Genomic DNA, 20,723 nt, shown 5'->3' with positions numbered 1-20,723 from the left:
GTGGTTCTTGGCAACGGGGTTTCTGATAGCCTGCAATAATGCAACATCATTGCAAATCTTCATGGTTAGGCTTATGCCACATTCCAAAACTGTACTGGACAGGGGACATAGAGGGTAAACCCATACTGGGTTTTTCAAGCAAGGGCAGGTTGAGAAGCCGTCTTCTTCTGAGTAACTGTTTCTGCTTCTGGAGCGCGTCTCATCCCTGCCGGACTCTCACGGGTGCCACATGGCCCAGCCCCGCTCTGCACCCCACCAACAGGCCAGTCCAGAAAAGCAGCAGCTGCTGAGACTGCCATCCACACAACCCCAACCACTCTCGCACTCACAAGCACCCCTTCTTTCAACACTGAGGTTTTGTGCTCACTGGGCCAGATAGGACCTCAGGTCCATAAGAGGCAGCAAACACTTGAATAAGGCTGCCTCTTTGCCAGCCTGTCCTTGTACATCAGATGTGAAGACTGTCTTTTTGTTTCGTACAACAGGCGAGGTAGAAATTGGCGGAGCTGGACTCCACACATAAGCCGACTCCTCCGCACAGCAGGCGCCTATTTGTGTGAACAAGTCACCCAGTTCCTCTGCCCAAAGTATTAGTGTGCAAGGCATTTAACAGTCACAGCCAAAACCAGGTGTATAACAATAGCAGCTCCTAGAGAAGTTTTTAAAGTTATCTACTGGTAAAAGATCAGTAATCCATGAGTGGTGTTGTTGCAAGGACCAAAGTTGCTCTGAACTCAGACACAAGGACAGCATAAAACTATACTGACTCAAGCCCTGACCAGTTGGCTCAATGGTACAGTGTCAGACCAGTGTGCAGATGTCCTAGATTCAGTCCCCGGTCAGGGCACACAGGAGAAGCAACCATCTGCTTCTCTTCCCTTCCCTCTCCCCTTTCTCTCTCTTCCTCTCTCACAACCAGTGTCTCAATCGGTTCAAGCATCAACCTCAGGCACTGAGGATAGCTCAGTTAATTCAAGCATCAGCCCCAGATGGCATTGCCAGGTGGATCCTAGTCGGGGTGCATGAGGGAGTCTTCTTCACTATCTCCCCTCCTCTTGCTTAAAAACAACAAAACTAAACTGACCTAACAGAAAGATACTTTGGGTTCAGCTCTCAGAACCTTTAAAATATACTTATATCCAAAACCTGAAATAGTGGAACAGGTGAGTAGAGATTGGTTATTTGTTTATAAATATATATATATATTTACAGAGACAGAGAGAGAGTCAAAGAGAGGGATAGATAGGAACAGGCAGAAAGGAATGAAGAGAGACGAGAAGCATCAATCATCAGTTTGTCCTTGCAACACCTTAGTTGTTCATTGATTGCTTTCTCATATGTGCCTTGACCGCGGGCCTTCAGCAGACTGAGTAACCCCTTGCTCGAGCCAGCGACCTTGGGGCCAAGCTGGTGAGCTTTTGCTCAAACCAGATGAGCCCGCACTCAAGCTGGCGACCTCAGGGTCTCGAACTTGGCTCTTCTGCATCCCAGTCCGATGCTCTATCCACTGCGCCACCACCTGGTCAGGCTATAAAAATATTTTTTAGGAAAGATATAGCTAAGAAAGTTTGGAAACCAGTTTTCCTAGAGTCTGTGTCATATGACTTAATTACAATGTTATATTTTCTTACTAGCTTTTAAGAATGCCTTTAGTATATAAAGTAAGCCATGGCCATAAAGTTTAATCCCAGGCATGTTTAAAAGCTCCTCCATGTGCCACATCTGAAGAATTTCACTGGTGTTCTTCTCCTGTATACAAAGGCTTCTTTGATTTGCCATATTGTTTCCTATGAGTGGTCTCTAGCTATTAAACTAAAATAAGAAACATGTCATGTGATTAAAATGAGGCAAGAGACAGATAGCATTATGGAGACAAGCAAACATACGTTTTAAAAAGTCTAATAAACCCAAGGCAATTCCAATGCAACCAGAATTCAATATCAACTGCCTTATGTCCAAGAATGGTGCTCTGCTTGGCCCAGTACATAGCTGTGCCTTTGCTAAAATATGAACAGGATGGAGCTGGAGGTCCGTTCTGTGGCTTTTTTCTACAATGTTATTTTCACATCTATGCATTTGGGTTCTACCCCACCAAAGAGTGCTAATCCCTTCATCCAAGAGAGCCCAGGATGTTCACTTGCCCCCTGCCCACCATGCTTCCCAAGGAGCAAGAAATGACTGTGTCCTTCACACACCCCTCAGCCAGTTGCATATGTACCTTTCTCCCCTAAACCAGAAAGAACAGAAACTCAGGACAGCCCATGTTGGCCAGCATGCTGCACGTACACACTGAATGAATATATCAGGAGAATTGAAATGACATAAATCATCTCAGAAGTATCTATAAAGGGAATTCAATGGAAATAGTTGGCAATTCTCTTTCTAAACAACTGCCACCACCCAGGAGAAGGTGAGCAGTGTCACCGATTCCAGGACTACCGCAGGCATGCGGCAGGGTGCTCTACCCACAGTCAACACACTGCACATGCCTTGTCGTGGGCAGGATGATCGAACTAAGAAAGCATTCAAACTTTTCTTTTAAATGCTTTTACTTCAAAATACCATTCTTTGGCCTTGTCAAGTTTTATCAATCATTTTCTACAAGCACACAGAGATGGACGCTTCTCTTAGTGTGGACCCGGCATGTGGATGTGTTCCCACCACATATGTGTGTCCCATGTAGCTTTAGAGTAAGACAAACATCAACTCTTTAGAACATGAATTCCATCACTGAAGAAGAAAAGGTGTCCTAGAGTGGTTAAAACAGAGACTTGAGGTGTGTCCTCATTTAGTAGCTAACTACCACAAATACACTGCTCACAAAAATTAGGGGATATTTCAAAATGAATATGAAGTAATAAAATATCCCTTAATTTTTGTGAGCGGTATAATTGCTTTCTAAAATTCAGTCTTTAGACTGTGGCTTGCTAACCAAAAGATATACAACAGAGTGATTTAAATGAAATAAACATGAGGCATTTTCTGAGGTCACAATTTAGATTAAACCATTTCATAACAACCAAGGCAACGTGAGCTCATCACCCAAGGAATCAGCTTTCTAACAGACTCATTCCTTAGCTTTCCAGTTCTCTTGTTCAAATTGACTTGAATTAGCATTTTTCTAAATGGGTAAGCTGTAACAGGCTATGAATTTTATATAAAAACCACATTTAAATACAGAACTGGCCCTCAAGAAGTTCAGAACCAAGTTGATGATGGAGAACACATAAATCTGTCCAAAGTCACTTAACACCTTAAAATAACTGGTCTGCTCTTTAAAGTAATAGTCCCATTGATATTTCTATTTCTAACACTACGCATTTTTATTTTTTGTGTGCAGTGTTGGAAATTCTCTCCTGACATATTTCCTTTCTAAAAAGAAACACAGTTCAGCCCATTTTAAAATGTCAATCTGGTATTAGAGTCTCCCTTAATCAAATAACAAACACAAACACTTCATTTCTCTACAGTTTAATTATAAAGAGTGCCTGGAGGTGGGGAGCATCCTTGAGGGTGTTCCGTCAGGAGATGCATGTCACAAATATGGATAAACATGTAATCGTCTTGAAACGCAGTGGGTCCTAACCCACTGTCCCCAGTCAGCAGCACTCAAGGGGCAGCCTTCCCTCTGGAATTGTCTCTAGGCTGTTAACCTCTGAAATCATTTCCTTACTAAGTAAAATCACAGCAGTCCATTTTGAAAAGGGCTTACCTGGTAATTTGTGTTCTTGTACTGAAGTCAAGAGACCTCATTGAACGTAGAACTTCAATGCACCCCAAGTACTGCAAGGGGAAGAAACGTACATGGTGAGCCCTGGGAGCGGGGGTGAGGAGACCCTTCCTGACAACATCAAGAGCATTCCTGGCAGCCATACTCATTTAGTAAATCGCATGTAACTTTCTATTCATGGTGATGTTTTTGCTTCCTGTTTCTAGGAAAGCGATAACTCATGCTCATAAGAAAATATTCCGAGTGCTTGGATTAGCACTACACTCAACTTTCCTGAAACTCATAATATTTTCATTTTATTTAGCAATACATTTTTTAAAACTTTTTGTTGAGGCGTAACATACATGCCAAAAAATGCGTATCTGCCCTGTAATTATCACCCAGACACCAACATCCTAACATAATATTTCTAGTTCTACACAAGGTTTCTAGATCTTTATAATTTTGAAAGAAAAAATGAAACCACTGCAATACCAACATTTTTACCAATATTAAATTTTATTCTTTTTAAATATATATTTTGGATTCTACAAATAAACTGTAGATTATTCTCCTCAAAGATGTTTCATTTTGGTTTACCAGAAAGCCCTTTTCTGCAATTTTTTTTCCCTCCTTAAGTTAGAAGCAAGGAGGCAGTCAGACAGACTCCCACATGCACCCTACCGGGATCCATGCAGCATGCCCACCAGGGGGTGATGCTCTGCCCATCTGGAGTGTTGCTCTGTTGTGGCGAGAGCCATTCTAGCACCTGAGGTGGAAGCTATGGAACCATCCTCAGCACAAGGGCCATCTTTGCTCCAATGGAGCCTTGGCTGCGGGAGGGGAAGAGAGAGATAGAGAGGAAGGAGACGGCGAAGGGTGGAGAAGCAGATGGGCGCTTCTCCTGTGTGCCCTGACCCAGAATCGAACCCGGGACTTCCACACGCCAGGCTGACGCTCTACCACTAAGCCAACCAGTCAGGGCCCTTTTCTGCAATATTTAACATAGATTTTCAGAAGTACACATCTACATTTGTTGTTAATTTTATTTATGAGTTTCACACAGGAAATGTATGTGTGTGTGTGAATGTATGGACATAACTAAGGCTACAGATAAACAACTAGACAGGTAAAGATACAATATTTATGTTCCAAATCCCATGGAGAGTTTGAAGGTATGGATGCTTTGTACCGGTGCCTTTAAATTTAGACTCAGCAGAAGGAGGTTTCATGCTGTAACACAAAAAAGACTGCGCGTGAATTATTCAGAAAAGCTGAATTTGAGCCTCACTCTGGAATATCTCATTATGTAACTTTAAGCAAAAGTTCTCTAAGCCTAAGTCTCTCTACGTAAAATGTGGCTTTTACTACTGTGACCATGACTCAGTCAGTGGGCTCCAGGGAGATACAAAACAAAAGAGACAAAACCTTGAACAATAGAGCCCGGAAAACCTCCCAGAACCAAAGGGACTGAAATATATATGAGAGAAAACGCAAAGTCTTGGCATTTAGATGTAGAAATTCCTGCATCTGTCTTACAGAAATTTAAGAAAAAGAAAAAAAAATGCAGGGAAAGAAATATTCAAGAACAAAAAGAATAAAAAGTTTAGTGTTGGGGGAGACAGGAATGTTTCTATCTTTAAACTCCCAGAAGAAATAAGAAAAAAATAAAAAAGGTTACTTTTGGAAATATGGATACTTAGTTTCAGCACAAAAGGATCAAGAGAGAAACATCTTAAGAGCATTTCAGAAGGAGAAGAGAAAACAAGTTCTCTCTCTCTCTTTCTTTTTTTAAGATTTTATTTATTCATTTTAGAAAGGAGCAAGAGAGAGAGAAAGAACAGAGGGAGGAGCAGGAAGCATCAACTCCCATATGTGCCTGGACCAGGCAAGCTCGGGTTTCAGACCAGCAACCTCAGCGTTCCAGGTCGATGCTATATCCACTGCACCACCACAGGTCAGGCTGGAAGTTCTTGTTTAAAATATATAGATAGCCTGTCTTGTTGATAATAACTAATCTAACAGGTGTGAGGTGGTATCTCATTATAGTTTTGATTTGCATTTCTCTAATAGCTAGTGAAGATGAGCATCTTTTCATATATCTGTTGGCCATTTGTATTTCTTCTTGGGAGAAGTGTCTGTTCATGTCCTCTTCCCATTTTTTATTGGATTGTTTGCTTGTTTGTTGCTGAGTTCTTTATAAATATTGAATATTAGTTCCTTATCTGAGCTGTTGTTTGAAAATATCATCTCTCATTTAGGTGGCTGTCTGTTTGTTTTGGAGAGGCTGCGAAGAAAAAGGAACCCTCATTCACTGTTGGTGGGAATGTAAAGTAGTACAACCACTATGGAATAAAGTACGGTTATTCCTCAAAAAATTAAGAATAGAACTACCATATGACCCAGCAATCTCTCTACTGGGTATATATCCCCAAAACTCGAAAACAGTGGTACGTAAAGACACATGCAGCCCTATGTTCATTACAGCATTGTTCACAGTGACCAAGACATGGAAACAACTAAAATGCTCTTCAATAGAGGACTGGATAAAGAAGATGTGGTACATATATACTATGGAATACTACTCAGCCATAAGAAATGATGACATAGTATCATTTACAACAACATAAATGGATCTTGATAACATTATACTGAATGAAATAAATAAATCAGAAAAAACTAAGAACTGTATGATTCCATACATAGGTGGGACACAAAATTGAGACTCATGGACATAGATAAGAGTGCAGTGGTTACCAGGCAGAGGGGAAGGGAGGAGAGGAAGGGGGTGGGAGGGGAAGGACATAAAGAGAAACAAATATATGGTGATGGAGGATGATTGGATTTTGGGTGATGGGTATACAGTGATGTTTTCTCTAAATCTCATACTCTGGTTGACCAATGTCACCCTGTTAACTTTAATTGTCTAAATAAAAATAATGTAAAAAAATAAAAGATAAAATTTCTTGGCATTTAAAAAGTATAGCTAGATAGATAGATAGATGATTGATTTTAGAGAGGGAGGAAGGAAAAACGAGAGAAAAACATCAATTTTTTTTTTAATTCTATTGATTGATTTTAGCAAGAAAGGAAGGGGGAGAGAGACACACAGAGAGACAGAAACATCAATCTGTTCCTGTTTGTGCCCTGACTGGGGATTGAACTGGCAACCTCTGCACTTTGAGATAATGCTCTAACCAACCAAGCTATCCAGACAGGGCTACATAGGATTTTTTGTTCCACTTATTTATTTTTTTGTTCCACTTATTTATGCATTCAGTGTCTGATTTTTGCATGTGCCCTGACAGGGGAATTGAACCCACAACTTTGGCATATCGGGACAATGCTCTAACCAAGTGAGCTACCCAGACAGGAAGTTCTCTTTCAGCACCAAATTCTTGAAGACAACATTATTGAAAGTCTCAAGAAGACAACTGTGGAGACAAAAGTCTTAGTTACGCTCAAGCTGACATTTCAGTGGGAGAGCAGAGTGAGGACTCAGAATGCTAACCACCCACAGATACTCTCTGAAACAGTCACTTCCCGAAAAACAATGACTACTAAAGAGAGCGTGAAGCGGTGGGCTCAGAGAAACCATGAGAAGGGAGGAATCAACAAACGTTTCAGGTGTGTCTTATGCCTTAGGAATTATTCATGCAGAACTCTAAATGTGTTGTTTTGTTTTTTTACAATGATGAGGAATTCAGTCTCAGAAGATTTCAACACGACTAGTAGGGGACAGATACAAAGGAGAGAGGCATTGTATTTTGGGGAGGTAGGTCCAGAACTGACTGGTTCTAGATGGCAGTGTATGTATGTGTGTGTGTGTGTGTGTGTGTGTGTGTGTGTATATATATATATACACACACTTACATATGTGTGTAAAAAAAAAAGTGAAAATAAGAATAGAATGATCAACTTCCAAACTAAACAGCCCAAGCAGCAAAAAGGGGAAAACAGAAAGTGCACACATGAAAGACAAAAGAAAAATATAAAACAAAACCTAACTCCTCAGTCATCACAGTGATCATGGATAAGTCAGATGCGCCAATGAAAGGTCAGAGGCTTTCACCACTGGTTAAAATACATGTGTGTTAAATAACATGATAAAACAAAACCGGGAAGGTCAAACAGATTCTAGCCAGCAAAGGAAAGCGGGGGGGGGGGGATATTTTATTTAAAATCACAAGAAAGAAAAAGAAATGTTGAATAAAGTTAAGAAATGTGCACTACCACACTGAAGAAACACTTAAATGAAGGGCGAATCAAGAAAGAACACCTGCACATATGGAAAAGCATATTGTGATTTCTGGATCGAATGACTTAATACTAAAAAACAATACCAAGTCTCCCCCCCAAAGTCATCTACAATTGGAGTATTGTGTCAGGGAACCTGCCAATGGATTTATTTTTACCCTCAGATCTTGAAAACTCAATTTCAAAGATCCCGGAGAACACAAAGGAATTCATAAAGAAGTTAAGAATGAAAAGGAACTGGTAGAAGTTCTGTGATATTCACGTGGGAACAGACAAATCATAGAAAGGACTGGAATGGGCCCGGTGAAGAAGGGCGTGCATACCTGGGGGAGTCCCTGCAAGAAGGGTAAGCCAGCCCACACACGAGGACAGGAGCGTGGCTATACATCAGGAAGAGAATGCACCAACACAGCCCTGCCCACGGCCGTTGTACGTGAGTGTGTGAGGTGCGTGTTAGGCACACTGCACTGTATAAATGGCATGGCCTCCCCAACACGCCCATCTTACATGGTGCACAAAAATAAATACCAGAAAGAGCCTGACCTGTGGTGGCGCAGTGGAAAAAGTGTCAACCTGGAAATGCTGAGGTTGCCGGTTCAAAACCCTGGTCAAGGCACATATGGGAGTTGATGCTTTCTGCTCTTCCCCCCTTCTCTCTCTCTCTCTCTCTCTCTCTCTCTCTCTCTCTCTCTCTCCCCTCTCTATAATGAATAAATAAAAATATCTTTTTTTTTTTTTTTTTGTATTTTTCTGAAGCTGGAAATGGGGAGAGACAGTCAGACAGACTCCCGCATGCGCCCGACCGGGATCCACCCGGCACGCCCACCAGGGGCGATGATCTGCCCACCAGGGGGTGATGCTCTGCCCCTCTGGGGCATCGCTCTGCCACGACCAGAGCCACTCTAGCACTTGGGGCAGAGGCCAAGGAGCCATCCCCAGCACCCAGGCCATCTTTGCTCCAATGGAGCCTTGGCTGCGGGAGGGGAAGAGAGAGACAGAGAGGAAGGGGGGGGGTGGAGAAGCAAATGGGCGCTTCTCTTATGTGCCCTGGCCGGGAATCGAACCCGGGTCCCCCGCACACCAGGCCGACGCTCTACCGCTGAGCCAACCGGTCAGGGCCAATAAAAATATCTTTAAAAAAAAAAAAAAATCCCAGAAAGATTAGAGGGCTAGAGCTAAGAACAAAATCACAGAAGCATTACAAGAAAACAAAGAATAGCATTTCTGTGACCAGACCTAAAACCCGAAGGCCATAGTGAGCTCATGAAAATAAGTAACGTTTGTAGGGAAAGACAAATGACATAAACAGCATGAGAAGGCAAGAGAAAGAGTGACAACAATGCAATCAATTAAGAAGGATCATCAACTCAACAGAAAAAAGAAAAAGGACCAGGAATACAAACAAGGTATTCACAGAGGAAGACAGACAATTGGCCAGTATGCATTTGCAAAGACCAGTGATCAGAGAAATTAAAGCAAAAGCCAGGAACAGAGAGAGCTTTTTGCCCAGCAGAATGGGCAAATCAGATGAGGCAGCAGGAAAACGGATCATCACATGTTGCCAAAGAGAGTGTAATCTGGAGAAACCTTTCCACAAGACTATTTGGAATTATCGATGGATATGAAAGATGTGCTTGCCCTTTAACCCAAGAATATAATTTGTAGGACTGTATCCATGCTTAAGTACATAAAGTTGTACATACAAAATATTCATTACTTAATTGCCTGTGTAGAGGGAAAACTTGAACCCCCTCTTCCAATGTTTATCAATAAATGTATGGTTACACATTTGGAGCACATCCTAACTATGATTCCAACGGCAGATATTTTAAAAATAATTTAAGTTTAGAATCTCCAAAAATACTATTACTTCCTCCACATTTTACTGTTAGAGCAAGTCACGATATTGGTCCAAATTCAAAGCATAGGGATGACCCAAGGGTATAAACACGAGGACGCTAGGTTCACTGGACGTGCCTTTGGAGACACGGGGACCCAGAGACGAGATGAAGACACAGGTGTTGCCAGGAGGAACAGTGGTGGGAAGGAGGGACAGGGAGGGAGGAGTATGATCTATGAATACTTCCATATTGTCTAAACATTGTATAACAAGGATGTGTTTGTTTCTTACTTAAACAACTACAAAAAAATAATAAAAAATAAATATTTTTTTTCCCACCAAAAAAAGACTATGCTTCAGCAAGTTGGACATCCAAGCTACAATGATGCAGAACTGATCAGAAAGCAATCAAAGACACCTGGCGACTCTAATCTCAAAGCATCTGGAACCACCCCCCTCGAAGTTCTGTTGAATTACCTTGTTCTGATCATGTAGTGGAGAGTGGAATGTTCCGGGAGGCCTCTCAGGTGGGCTAAACCTACACTTCAGTGATGGGGCAGGTATGGGTGTGTGGTCCCAGGAAGGCCCACGAGTCACTGTCCTGGGGGTTTGGCTGAAACTACCTGGAACTGCTGGTCAGGAGTGACAGGTCCAGTGCAGCCTCTCAGGGCTGCACAGTTCAGGGTTAACTGCTCCTTAGTCCCTAAACCTTCCCAGTCAGAGGATGTCAGGAGAAGTAATGAACAGTTAACCCCAGTACTGTCTATCCTCAGTGACATTTATGGGCACCTTTTAAGTTCATTTGGAATTATGGTGTGCCCAGCCTTCTTATTTTCAAGCACGGTCCATAAAAGGGGTGGCCATCCATGCTAAGCCTCAAAAAAGTCTATTGTACCCTGAATATTTTATTATTAGCACATTGAGTAATTTGGCTTTTAGGCTCTGGTACTGGGCTAAAAGACCCATAAAACAAACAAAAAAAAAAACACAACAGCCTGACATGTGGTGGCGCAGTGGATAAAGTGTCGACCTGGAAATGCTGAGGTCACCGGTTCGAAACCCTGGGCTTGCCTGGTCAAGGCACATGTGGGAGTTGATGCTTCTACCTCCTCCCCCCTTCTCTCTCTCTGTCTCTCCTCTCTCTCTCTCTCTCTCTCTCTCTCTCTCTCTGTTTCTCCCTCTCCTCTCTAAAATGAATAAATAAAATACAGTGTCTCTTAAATGACTTTAAAATACCTAAGTAATTATTAAATTGTTGCTATTAATTAAATAAGCATTTATTTGCTGACTACATGTAAAAATCTCCTATATTGTTCATGTCACAACTAATAAATACTTACCTGCACCTGTTAGGATGCTCAGGTAGAAAGAAATTGGACAGGTTTCATAGTGCCTTCAGAGACCTTGCAGGTTACCAGCCACGCCTAAGAAGCTATACCATGGGCAGCAGAAGGAACGTGCCGAAGCCAGGGTGAGAGAGATCGCAGAGAGGTCGAAGAAGGGACCACAGAGTACCATCCACCTGGACATGAAGTCTGGGGCAGTTGGTCTCAAAGTGTGGTCAGGCACGGACATCATTTGGGAACTTGTCAGGAATGCATCCTGCATCTCCCACAAGGTCTCTAGGGGTTCCGAAGCCCACTTCAGTCTGAGATGTGTCTATATAGAGACTGCTCTGACTTTGCAAGCTTGCTTTATCTGATCACTAATGGACATAGGCTATGTAAGTTCAAATCATGGTTCTGTGACCGCATAGAAACTTCTCTTTTTTTTTATGACCTCTTCTCCTTTTAGTTCAAACTGGCCTCGTCCAGCCTAGGAGCACACTGACTCAACTGCCTTCCTCTCTCTTGAATGTCCACCCGCTCCCTTAAGCACTAAGCCCCCAGGACAATAAGGTTCTAGTCAGCATTAAATAACCTGAGGAACAAAGCTTCAGGCCCATTGACCACAGAGACAGTTTCAGTCAAACTAAAGATAACATCTAGGCCTCAGCTGTGTTTCAGCTCCAGACCCAGAAAAGTGAAACCACCCACTGACCACGCCCTTGTGAAACCAGGCAGCAATGCCATGGCCAACATCAGGACCGGAGGCCCTGGTCAACTTTCCCCTATCTTAGTGCAGACCAATCAACAGAGACCACGACCCTAACTCTCTTAGTTGCAATGACGAATGATTTTTCCCCTATTAACCCACCTCCTGTACGTCACAGGAGATCCAGGTCCCAGAGCAAGAGCTCACCTGTGGCTCCAGGTTTGGTGCCTTCTCCTTAAATAAACCTTGACTTTCTTTGCTGCAAATTCCTGCTGGCATTGGATTGGGCTTTGATGTGTGCAGCCTAATAAACCCCACTCGATTCAGTAACAGTTCTTCCATCTAATAGGTGTAACCTTAATTTTCCATGTTTTTTAACTTAAATCTCCCAGTGCCTTGCTTTCTTTATGGGATGACAACATGTACTTCCTGGATTTGTTGTGATAACAAAACCCACCTCAAAGTATCGCACATTCATACATACGGTTTGAGATACCACCAACATCCTCATTTGTACACTTTAGTGAGGTTCCTAGGGGCACCTTCATACACATGGTTAAGGACTCAGCTAAGTTATTCATACTGAGCTGAAATGGCACATGATTCAGTAGGCTTTATTTCTTCAAACTCTAGATTACCTTGAGGGTCCCAGAACATGACGGCTTTGAGCTCCTCCTGCTTCCTGTGATAATCTCCAGACACACAGCCCCCCAGTCAGGGCATCAAAACATCCCAGATCTTATGAAACGAATGGCATGACATTGGTAAATGGACTTTGTGCAACCCGAGTTCGTGGTATTAAAATAAAATCATTTCCCATCAAGTTTCTGAAGGGTTTATTCAGGAAATGAGGAATATAGGCAAACAGCACTTTTCTTAAAAAAAAAAACTGATAACTCAAGAACACAGCATAAAATTAGCTTCCTGAATGATAAATGTTAAAAGCAAAACACGGAAGGGTGGAGAGAGAGTTCCTGCAACAGAAGTGAGAACGTCACTGATAGAATAAACTGAGCCGGCTTGTTCTAGAATTCAACGAAATAATGGGGGTGTGTGGGAAGACATCAGAGCCATCAAAAGAAAGCTGCCACTTAAAAAGACCTGAAAGAAAACTCCCTTCACCCAGAGCGAGCCAGCTAAAGGAGGAATGTTGTTCCTTCGGTGCAGAAGAGGTGATAAGCGCCACAGTAATGAGACAAAAGCGATTATTCTGTAAACAGAATCTTGAGAAAGACTTTCTCTGCGACTGTGGGTCTGAGCTGGTCGCCAATGTGAGCACAGGGCAGGAAGCCAAAAACCGAGTGAGGGAAGATTAGTCACAGGTGTGTCAGCCTCCATGCACCCTGATGTTTTTGCTTCACCCTGGAGAGCCTGGAGCTGCCATCTCAGAGGTCAAGGGGACTTGGAGACATGGGGAACCCTGGCTGAGAGTGGCCTGAGGGTTACAGCAGGACTGTCCTTATAACCCTGGCAGGGGGCCTGTCCTTCCCCCAGGAGTCTCAGAGGGAGAAGGCAGTTGGGGAAGGGAAACATAGTATGGGAGCCAGAATTGCAGGAGGCCCACATGGGATCCACCAGCAGGTTAGGAATGGAGAGGCCCGGGTCCAAAAACAACAGAAGATTGTCTGGTGTGCCGGCTCGCATACAAGAGAGCAGGGAAGCCAGAGAAGTCTTGAGCACTCACTGGAACCTGAACTGACCTCCAGGCCTCAAAAGGAACCCACTCTCCCCAGCTGCTTGGACCTCCAGGATGGAGGGCAGAGCCCTTGCAGGGTTCAAACAGCGACACAATACTCAGATCAATTCCTCATTCTTCAGGGGAGGGAAGGCACCACTGTCCCCACTGCTCCCTCACAAAGGAGGGGATGTCTGAACAGTGTCACACCCCTGTGGGGACCTTGGTGGACGAGGGGAATGTGTAGAGCCCTAGAGCTTGCTTTTCAGGGCCATGGCCAGATCTGAGTTTTTGCAAAAAGGATCCATTCTAAAGGGTCTTGTTTAAAGAAAGACAGCCTGGCCTGTGGTGGTGCAGTGGATAAAGCATCGACCTGGAACACTGAGGTCGCTGGTTCAAAACCCTGGGCTTGCCTGGTCAAGGCACATATGGGAGTTGATGCTTCCTGCTTCCACAACCACAATTAGAATTACAGCTAAAATACAGAACAATCATCACCCAGAATCTCCTGGAACCTGGCTGAACGGAAGTCCTACAAGTAGGGATTTAAAGAAGCCACATGAAGACTCGTAGGAGGGACAGAGACAATGGATGGGTTGGTCCCATACCCATGTATGGTGGTTTAAAATTGGGAGGGATGTATCCGCTGTGGAGGTTCCTTCTGAAGAGTGAGGGAACCCAGCCCCACAGCAGTCCCCCCAGTCCAGGGTTCCAGTGCCAGGAAGAGAAGTCACCACACCTTCTGGCTGTAAAAACCAGTAAGACAGAGGCTGTTAGAGTCCCAGGCATCCCTCTTAAAGGGCCCACGCATGGACTGACTTGGACTCACTCCCTCTAAGCTCCAGTGCTGGGGCAATAGCTTGAAAGGAACCAGGGATATATGGGGAGGACTGAATTGTCGGGCATCAAAGCAAGAACTGGGGGGTGGGGTGGGGTACAGCTTTCCGCCAAACAAAAAAGCTGGCAAAGGCCATTGTCTTTTTCTGAGACCCCCATCCCAACAGAGCCAGCAGTGGGGTTCCATATCTGAGTTTCCATCAACCTGGCTCACAATGCTCACCCCATCCAGGTAATTCTCTGAGACCTCTTCCCACCCAGCTTGCAGGCCCACCCAAGCTATATCCAGTGGCTTTTCCATACAAATAGCCTCTTGTCTCATGCCTCAGACTTTACTAAAATCTTGTAAACAATCAGCATCTGGCCTCAGCATACCCAGTACCTCTTGCTAAGTGGCCCCAGACCTAGCACCAGTGGCAGCCTGCCATGCTTCACAGCTTGGCCTCCACCAGCCATCTGCAAATCACTCTGTAGCTTATGCCAGGTGGCCCTAGACAGGGCACAGGCAGTGGCTGACCTTGAACCTCCTGGGAGATCCCAGAGCCAGTGCACCCAGTAAACAGCTTCAGACCACACCAGATTACAGCTGTACCACCTCCCTGAGCAACACACTCAAGGAGCAGACTCAGTGATCACCAAAGCACCACTGAAGTACATCCTGCTCCATAGGGTCAACTCCTGCATAGCAGCTCCTCTGCTATAGTCACAGGCAGTCCTAAAAGCTGATCAGCCTGAGAGTCAATCCCTCCCAGTGATGCCAGCAGCTTTTAAGGCTCAACTACAACAGGACAAGGCACACAGCCCACACAGGGGCCATCCGGAGCACCCAGTTCAGGTGACTGGAAAGGCTGTGCTGCTGGACCCTACAGGGCACCTACTACAAAAGGCCACACTGCCAAGTCCAGGATATGTAGCCGCTCTACTTAATACATAGAGACAAACACAGGGAAGCAGTCAAATACAGAGACAAAGAACCACGTCCCAAATTAAGTAACGGGAAATCTCTAGAAAAAGAACTAAATGAAATGGAGGCAAACAAACTACCAGATACAGAGTTCAAAACAATGATTAGAAGGATGCTCAAGGAACTTAGTGAGAATGTCAACAGCATAAAAAAGGACATAGAAACCATAAAAAAAAAATAGAAACAAACGATACACTAACTGAAATGAAGAATGATTTGCAGAGAATCAACAGTACAGTAGATGAAGTTGAGAATCAAATCAGTGATTTGAAATATAAGGAAACAAGAGATATCCAATCAGAACAGCAAAAAGAATCCAAAAATATGAGGATAGTGTAAGGAGTTCCTGGGACAACTTCAAGCATACCAACATTAGCATCATGGGGTGTCAGAAGTAGAAGAGAGAGAGCAAGAAATTGAAAACCTATTTGCTTCCCTACCCTGGTGAAGGAAATAGATATATAAGACCAGGAAGCACAGAGAGTCCCAAACAAGATGACTCCAAAGAGGCCCACACTAAGACACATCATAATTGAAACACCAGAGGTTAAAGAGAATCTTAAAAGTGGCAAGAGAAAAGCAATTAGTTACCTACAAGGAAGAGTCTATAAGACTGTCGGCTAATTTCTCAACAGAAACATTTCAGACCAGAAAGGATTGGCATGAAATATTCAAAGTGATGAAAAGCAATGACCTACAACCAAGATTATTTTACCCAGCAGAGCTATCATTTAGAATAAAAAAAAATAGAGTTTCCAAGACAAAAAAGAGCTGAAGGAGCTCATCACCACCAAACCAGTATGATATGAAATGTTAAAGGATCTTCTTTAAGAAGAAGAAGGAAAAAAAGATAAAAAATATGAATAATAAAATGGCAATAAATACATATCTGTCAACAATTGAATCTAAGGAAAACAAATGAATAAGCAGAATGGAAACAGACTCATAGATACAGAGAACTCGCTGACAGTTGCCAGATGGGAGGGGATTTGAGGGGGATGGGTGAGGAAGGTGAAGGAATTAAGAAGTACTAATTGGTGGTTACAGAATAGTCATGGGAATGTACAGCACAGGGAATAGAGTCAATAATATTCTAACAACAATGTATGGTGTCAGATGGGTGTGGGACTTGTCAGGGTGATCATTTGGTAAATTACATAAATGTCTAATCAGTGGGCTATACAAATGAAACTAATATAAAATATTATATATTGTTATATGTCAGCTAGAGTTGAAAAATAAAAAATGATTAAAGAAAGGGTATAGCTGAGAGTCTCATGAACCTGAGAAATAGTCAGCAAATCATAATAAAATATGTATGCAGCATTAGTTCTCATTTAAAATAACAGTCATTGGGACAAATTCCTTCTTTTTCCTTATGTTTCCCATGCCTAAGCCAGCACACACTCATGTTGTGTGTCTGACTAGATACAGAACCAGGTACGCACCTGGGATGCCACAGGGGCTCCTCCAGCTTGAGGGACAGAGGTGGCCTTGTCCTTTTATTCACACCCTTCAGGACTGTTGAAATTCCTTCTCTTTTTTGCAAGCACACTACTCTTATTTATAGTTAAAGAATTATTTTTAAAATGTGCATAACTACAGAGAAAATAACTTCGCTATACATATAGAGTTTCAAAGGAGTTCTTCTGCTCTAGAAACTTCACTCCTGAAATTATAACACAGGAGAGGATCCTAATTATTTCCTCTAAAAAAACTTCAGGAACCAAGATGCTCTATCAATTGTTATTTTTAACAACAAAGAAACAAACTAAACATCCCTCAGGGAACAGTGCTCAGGGTGAACAAGCCACCAAATAGACTATGCCATCATTGCATATTTATGAAGACTATATAATTACTGGGGAAAAGGACACAAGATTGTCAATGAAAAACCAGACTATATGTTCAGTAAGATTAACCAAGTCTTCCAAAAATGAAAAGAATGATACCAAAATGTTAATTATACGAGTGAACACTGGCTTAGCGTTTGCTATATGCCTGGCACCAGGCTGACCATATTGGGTGGGAGTCCTATTACTGGCCCCACGGAACAGTTCTGGGACTAGCTCCATTCCAAAATGTGGAACTAAGGCAACGTGTGAGGAGGGACTTCCCAAAAGGTACCCAGGTGGTCACCAAACATGTGAAGATGTGCTCAACTTCATTAACACTCACAGTTATACAATTAAAAACCACAATAAGAAATGGAGAATTGGCATGACCAGGTGGTGGTGCAGTGGATAGAGCATCGGCCTGGGATGCTGAGGACCCAGGTTTGAAACCCCAAGGTTGTCGGGATGAGAGCGGGCTCATCCAGCTTGAGCATGGGGTTCCCAGCTTGAGCATAGGATCACAGGTATGATCCCACAGTCACTGGCTTGAGGCTCAAGGTTTCTGGCTTGAGCAAGAGGTCCCTGGCTCGGCTAGAGCCCCCCAGGTCAAGGCACATATGAGAAAGCAACCAATGAACAACTAAGGTACCGCAATGAAGAATTGTTCTCTCTCCCTTCCTGTCTGTCTTTCCCTATTCATCCCTCTTTCTTTCTCTGTCTCTGTCTCCCTCACTAAAATAAATATATATATTTTATATATTCTTACTGAATCTTAATATATAACATCAACTCATCCTGAAAAGCCTAAAACTACACTTTATATAAGTATTCCCTGCTTTAGTAATATTTTTAAGATTACGTAACAAGCCACCTCTGTCTCAGTGGAGTGTCTGCCTGAGAGAGGGACTTTCTATGTGAACTTGAGCTGAGCTCTGAAGTTCATTCGGCTCCCCAAGGTTGGGAAGCTCTCACTCCATTTATTGGACACACAGGCTGGCAAGGACGTAGCCCTTCCCTAACAGTGGGCACCCACCCAAAATGCAGGTAAGATTAACTAAGCTAAAGAAAGTAAGAAAAAAAATCAGTATTTCTTTCATATTATAATATGATTGAAGAAAAAAATATATTTTGCTTAAAAACCAGTAAAGGTCTGCCTGACCAGTGGTGAGGCAGTGGATAGAGCTTCAACCCAAAGTGCTGAGGTCCCTGGTTACAAACCCTGAGTTCATCCACTTGAGCACAGGCTCGTCTACTTGAGTGTGGGCTTACCAGCTTGAGTGCTGGATCATCCACATGATCCCAAGGTCAATGGCTTAATCAAGGGGTCACTGGCTCAGCTTGAGCCCCCTGGTCAAGACACATATGAGAAGCAATCAGTGAACAAGTAAAGTAAAGCAACTACCAGTTGATGCTTCTCATCTCTCCCCTCCCCTTCCTGTCTTTCTCTCTTTTTAAAAAAATCTAACTAATAAAGGTTCTGTCTGCAGGTGTAACCAGGAATGAATATGCTATATTACTGATTGAGATTAGTCTGACTAGTCATAAGATAGAGCTAAGTAACAAAGCACTAACAAAGCTCACTTATAAAAGAATTTCTGTAAAATGTTAAATCCAGTTTGTTGCTCTTATAACCATGATTCAATATCACCAATTCAGTGATCACATTTTTGTATTCTTTTTTATTTTTTTTAAGAAATTAAACTTGCCTGACCTGTGGTGGCACAGTGGATAAAGCATCAAACTAGAATGCTTTATCTTGTTTGAAACCCTGGGCTTGCCTGGTCAAGGCACATATGGGAGTTGATGTTTCCTGCTCCTACTTCCTTCTCTCTCTCTCTCACCTCTCTCTCTCTCTCTTTCTCTCCTCTCTAAAATAAAAAATAAATAAAATTTTTAAAGAAGTTTTTTTAAAAGAAATTAATTTAATGGGATGACATTGATCAATAAGAGCACATAGGTTTCAAGTGAACATCTCTATAGCATTTGAACTGCTGATTGTGTCATGTGCTCATCATACAAAGTCAAATCCTTTTCCATCACCATATACTGTATTTGCCCTCTTTACTTCCCTTCCCCAACCCCCACCCCAGGTAACCATTTAATTTTTATCTATGTCCATGAGTCTCAGTTTTATATTCCACCTATGTGGAATATATATATATATATATATATATATATATATATATATATATATATATATATATATATATATATATATATTTGTTTTTCTTTACTCCCTTCAATTAAGCATCCTGTAACAAATCAAAAGTATATAATCAATCCTGTTTTCATCTCTGGCCAAGTTCTCGTTACTGTTGAAAGGCCTGCTCCCCTCCGGCTGGTGCACATCAAGGGTTACCCTCCGAGCAAGAAGAATAAACGTAAGTGGGAGACACACGTGGGGCTCCCTCCACTTCTCCTCACTCCCACCACGCTGAGACTCACAATTCTGATTCTTGCTAAGGGCCAAGAGAACAGCCTGACTGTGGGAATCTGTGGACACTTTTTATGTGAACAAAAACCCTAGTTTATAAGTTACTTGCAACCTTCAGTTCCAGTAACAACCAGGGAAACAAAGTGACCTGCAGATGTACCAGTTGCTGACTTTCATCCACTTATCTGAACAAACTGTGCTGAACCTCCTCAGCAAAGAATCTCAACCCCGCCTTTCGACTCCTTTGTTCTATTTTTATTTATTCCCTCTCCTTCTCCCTCCTTATAAAAACCCCTGCCTGCACCAAAAGAGCAAGATGGGTCTTTGAGGACAGGAGTCCCCCCAACTTCTCAGGTGACCAGCACTTGAATAAACCTCTTTCCCACCGGCACATATGTTGTGTAATCAGTTCCCACAGCAACAGGCAGCTGGGCCTGCAGGTCATTGGACAGGAGTCCCCCCAACTTCTCAGGTGACCAGCACTTGAATAAACCTCTTTCCCACCGGCACATATGTTGTGTAATCAGTTCCCACGGCAACAGGCAGCTGGACCTGCAGGTCATTTTTCTGGTTTTGCAGGCACACAGCAGCTTCCCCCTCCCCCAAATCCCTCGTAGTGGCAGGAAAATAAACCTAATTAGAGTGGGAAACAGAAGAAGGGGCATGTCAGTGGAGCAGCCACATTAAGGATCCCTGACAGAGGAAAGCCGACCAGAACGGGACCGAAGAAGGAAGCCGCACACACCCTGTGCACAGCGGAGGGTTGACATGGGGGCACCAGGAGAATGTTGCCAAGAGGAAGCCATGTTCTGGCTTCATCTCGGCTCCTGAACCATCTTTTCCAGGAAACAGCAATCGCAGTGATTGGCTTAGAGTAATCCAGACCAGTCCTGGAGGTAGGCACACTTCCTGAACCATGTGTGGGAGGCACAAATGGGCACTGGAAACTGACCACACCAAACATCAACAGCACAAAAGTCCAAAGATTGGGAAGAGTAAAAGGAAATGTAAGAGACGTGGAAGACGGACCCAGACATTCAACACCTATTGAATATGATGCAGGCATAAGAATACAGAGGAGAGGGAGTAGAGAAGCCTTTCCCAGAACAGAAGACCCAAGTCCTTCTTTGAGTTGTCC

The 20,723-nt window shown here is 43.1% G+C and overlaps 1 protein-coding gene across 2 annotated transcripts in view; it reads right to left on the bottom strand.

The window, feature by feature from the left end:
- Nucleotides 1–20,723, bottom strand: part of SHC3 (SHC adaptor protein 3) — a 138,658-nt gene that overhangs the window by 92,172 nt on the left and 25,763 nt on the right. For both annotated transcript variants that reach the window (XM_066368451.1, XM_066368452.1), the window contains exon 2: nucleotides 3,713–3,783. In XM_066368451.1, the coding sequence (XP_066224548.1) occupies nucleotides 3,713–3,783 (71 nt within the window). The remainder of the gene's footprint in view (nucleotides 1–3,712; nucleotides 3,784–20,723) is intronic.

Source organism: Saccopteryx leptura, chromosome 2, assembly GCF_036850995.1.
Source record: "Saccopteryx leptura isolate mSacLep1 chromosome 2, mSacLep1_pri_phased_curated, whole genome shotgun sequence".
NCBI classification, from domain to species: Eukaryota; Metazoa; Chordata; class Mammalia; order Chiroptera; family Emballonuridae; genus Saccopteryx; species Saccopteryx leptura.
This window is presented reverse-complemented; position numbering and strand designations above follow the sequence as displayed.